Below are 4,094 nucleotides of genomic sequence, written 5' to 3'. Positions count from 1 at the left end.
CTCTCAGCTCATCCTGTCTTCCTCTTAGCTTAGCTCCCACTCTGAATGCCCAATTTCCCAATCTCCCATTTCCAATGTACCCCAGTGGGCATCATGGTTTTCCCAGCACATCTCTTGAGGAGCTATCTTCGCTGACATCACTTCAGTCCAATGGATTCTGTTCACCCAGCTGTGGCCTGAACAGGTGTACTTCACATGGTGCAGATAAGGGACCTGAGGATTCCACTTCTTTGGGAACAATGACAAGTAGTACCATTAGAAAGCTCTGAATATGTGTTCCCATTTTTAAATGCCTTGTGTTGTGATTTTTTTTATAGTAAATAGAGCCAACAAAGACGATTTGATGCTGCAGAATATTTAAATGATATTCTCATGAACATCAACATTTTAAAAAGACTGTCTTAAATGCCACCACCCCCCCCACCTTATGGCCTGTTCTTAAACAGTGTCTTCTCACCAGGATAAGCAAACAGGTTTTAGAATGCAACACAGTGAGTGTCCTTCCAAAAGGCCTAGGGGACAGGAGTCTTGGGTCCTTGAGTGACTTAGAACTATATAATGTCTCTTGATTTTTTTTTTTTGAATTAAAGGTGAAAGAAATCGGACATGCAGTGTGATCTCACCATCTCTGCTATGTCTGAGAGCCTCTGCATAGACTGTTAGGATGAACAGAATCCCCCCTCCAGTGTAACCCAGGAAAACTGTATCAGCATTAACACATATTGAGTCAAAAGGGGTGAAAACTCAGCTTTTATTTTAACAGCTGAAACAAAGGAGTGTGTTATTCCACATTTTTTTGCTTTTTTTTTTCTAAAATTATGGGCATGCATAAGCAAGTAGATATTATGACTTTTTGGCAATAGCCAACTCTACCCTGGGTGTGGCTTATGTCAGCATCCACACCCACCTGGACAAATCCACGTCACTTCTGTTCCTCCCCAGTTGCCTATCAAGTAAAAAGATCAGCACATTTTGGGAGACCCTGCGGGATTTTGGGTGTTTTTCTTCCTTCTTGTTAGTTGATGTACGTGTATTAGGATTGACGTCAGAGCTTCCTTTATCCATGAATGGTTGATGCCACAGTCTTCAGCAAGAGAGCACAACGGAGAAGGCCTGAAAAAGATGATGAAATACACTGAATCCAGTGGACCCAGGGGCTTCTTCCCTTCACAATCTCACACACACACACACACACACACACACACACACACACACACACACACACACATACACACACACACATGTTACCGGCAGTACTGATAAGAGATTGCTTTGTGGTCTCGTCTAACTTGTCCAAGGTTACACAGAGCTGGGATTGGAACTAATCAAGCCTGTTTCTAGAACCTGTGCTCCACATCACTTCTCTATAAAGCAAATGACAGTCTCGTACCATCCCCAACTTGTAGGGATGGAGTTTATCAGGTGGACTAGTATGGTGATGGTAAAAAACAATGTTACTTTGCTTTGGTATGTCTGGATAGCTTATCACCCGTACCACTCAGGTTTCTCTGGAAGGAGAGTCCTGAAGAGACTGCAAGAAGTTAGCAGGAGTATTCTCTCTCTCTTCCTGTCTTATCCCTTGTTGTGAGAGCCTGATTGGTCAGACCCAGGAGTCATGATGACTCACAATGCCTCAAAGAACTTTCTGACTTTGGTGCCATGGATACCACCAGCTAGGTTATCTCTGGTGTGAGGCTGAGAGGTGCTAGAGAAAGGGGAAAATACTACCCATATTTGGGTACCATCTTCATATCTGTTCCCTGGAAGGATACTCAGTTCTCTTGGCCTCAGAGATCTTCCCTGGCTCATTCAAAATCTCTCCCATGAAATGTTTCCTGTGTTAGGAGTTAAAATATCCATTGCATATCCATAGGTCTTTTGGGCAGTATTCAGCAGTTTTGGCCTCAAGTGCCAAACAGGAACTTGGCCTCAGGTAGAATTTTCTGCTGCTTTCTCGATCTCTAGATACAGCCTTGGCCACAACTCTGAAATGCACAATTCAAGTCATAATTGGGGTGTCTAATTGTAGAAAATTTGACTATGAATAGCCATACTTCTCATGCCATATGACCTTGCAAGTCTTTGATACAGAAAAACCATATAGCTGACATTGATGAGTGATCCGAAGTAAAGTAACATTGTTTTTTACCATCACCATACTAGTCCACCTGATAAACTCCATCCCTACAAGTTGGGGATGGTATGAGACTGTCATTTGCTTTATAGAGAAGTGATGTGGAGCACAGGTTCTAGAAACAGGCTTGGTTAGTTCCAGTCCCAGCTTTAGTGTCATGACGTGGGTTCTCACAGGCTGCAAGAGGGGTAATTGTGAGGACAGGACTCTGGTGGTGGTGGTGGTGTTTTTTGTTTTTGTGTTTATAGTGCTTTCCTAAGAGTCTAGCATGAGTATTATGAAGAAATTTGATACATTCCTACACTGGTGACCCTACTGTGGTCAATTTCATGTGACAACTGAAGAAACTGAGGCAAGGAGGACTTTGAGATGGACCCAGGTCACACACACCCTTCTTTGAGAGGCTCTGTCTTCCAGATTTCCTCCCATCTCATATAGTCATGGAAAGAGACTAAAATAGTGTGTTCACTGTCTAAAAGAAACTGAAGAGGGATGAGAGCTATTATTAGTGTTATAGTATTTTATTAACAGAAAGGTAGCAAACTGTCTTTTTCTTCAGGTATTGCCTTCTTGGAATATTCAAGGCAAGTAGACCAGGAGAGATTGTTGATATAAGTTAAACACATAAAAACAGATTCTGCATATGCTTCTAATAATTAGGAAATATAATGGAAATAAAATATTCTATTCAAATGGTATCAAGCAGTGTAAAACATCTACAAATATAATTAACTTTTTAAAAAACATAGGAAAAACATACATGAAAATTTTTATGAACTTCCTATGTGGACACTTTATAATATTTTTAAGTAACTTTCTTTTGGAAAGGAAGACTAATTTTTGGAATGATATAAATTCTTCCCTAAATTAATCTATGAATTCAGTGCAATCTCAGTCATAAATCACAAGATTTTGATTGTGTGTGTGGAACTGGAGGTCTAGATTATAAAACTACCTTGAAGAGAAAATGTGAGGGATTAGTCCAGGGGGTGGGGGTGGGGGCATGATGTCATACAGTATATTAAAATTTACTCTATAGAATTAACAGTTGAAACAGGAATTAATAAATATGTTAATGGAACAAAATAGAGATTCTAAAAATGTTTTCATATATATGTGGGAATTAAATGATAAAGCAATCAGATGTTGCCTCAAGGCAGTATTTTATGACCGTGTGTGTGTGTGTGTGTGAGTGTGTGTGTGTGCGCGTGTGTGTGCACGCGCACGCATGCATGGGACATGTGTCTGTTAGGGAAGATGGAAATGCAGAGGGGCTTCTGGAACCACTTGGTATTTTTCCTACTGGTGATTCTGGATTCCATCATCTTTCACAGGTTTTCTCAGTTGTGTTCTCTTGCTGAAGCCCGTCTCTGGCATTAACCAGTCATGGATAAAGGAGCCTCTGAAGTCAGTCCTAGAAGGCCCACACCCATCATCAGAAGGATAGCAGATGAATACCGAAAACCCACCATGGCCTCCAGAAACATGTCGATGTTTTTACTTGGTAGGCAACTAGAGAGGCACAGAAATGATGAGGCGCTGACCAAGTGGCTGTGGGGGCTGACACAAAAAACACCAGGATGGAGTTGGCCTTTACCTAAACGTCATGTGACTTACCCACATATGGCCCCTGAGAATTATGAAAAATACTCAAAAGTGGTGTGGGTCAACAAATCTTTCCCCTGAAGGGACTATTAAAATTGAAGCTGTGTTTTCACCTCTTCTGGTTTGATGTGTTTTTTGTTCATGGGCTGCCTATACCTCTGACCCTTCTCCCTGCTACCCAAAGGCCACAAACAAGTGAAGTCTGGTTACTCACCTTTGGAGAATGTTGACTCACTTAGAGTCTGAGGGATTTCAGTTTAGAGGGGCCCTCTTGAGAGAAGTTGGAAAATCTTGCATTTACATGTGAAAAATGCCCTAATTTACTAGAGGGGATTAGGCCTTCAAGAAGACCACT

The 4,094-nt window shown here is 41.4% G+C and overlaps 1 protein-coding gene across 1 annotated transcript; it reads right to left on the bottom strand.

The window, feature by feature from the left end:
• Positions 1-885: 885 nt before the first annotated feature.
• On the bottom strand, positions 886-1,065 carry ETDB (embryonic testis differentiation homolog B). The gene has a single exon (XM_068963123.1). The coding sequence runs from the start codon at positions 1,063-1,065 to the stop codon at positions 886-888; it is 180 nt and encodes a 59-aa protein (XP_068819224.1).
• Positions 1,066-4,094: the final 3,029 nt, after the last annotated feature.

Source organism: Capricornis sumatraensis, chromosome X (genome assembly GCF_032405125.1).
Source record: "Capricornis sumatraensis isolate serow.1 chromosome X, serow.2, whole genome shotgun sequence".
Classification (NCBI taxonomy): Eukaryota; Metazoa; Chordata; class Mammalia; order Artiodactyla; family Bovidae; genus Capricornis; species Capricornis sumatraensis.
This window is presented reverse-complemented; position numbering and strand designations above follow the sequence as displayed.

Excerpts from the sequence above, each read along its gene's own strand:
- ETDB (XM_068963123.1), bottom strand. The coding sequence starts at position 1,065 with ATGGATAAAGGAAGCTCTGACGTCAATCCTAATACACGTACATCAACT.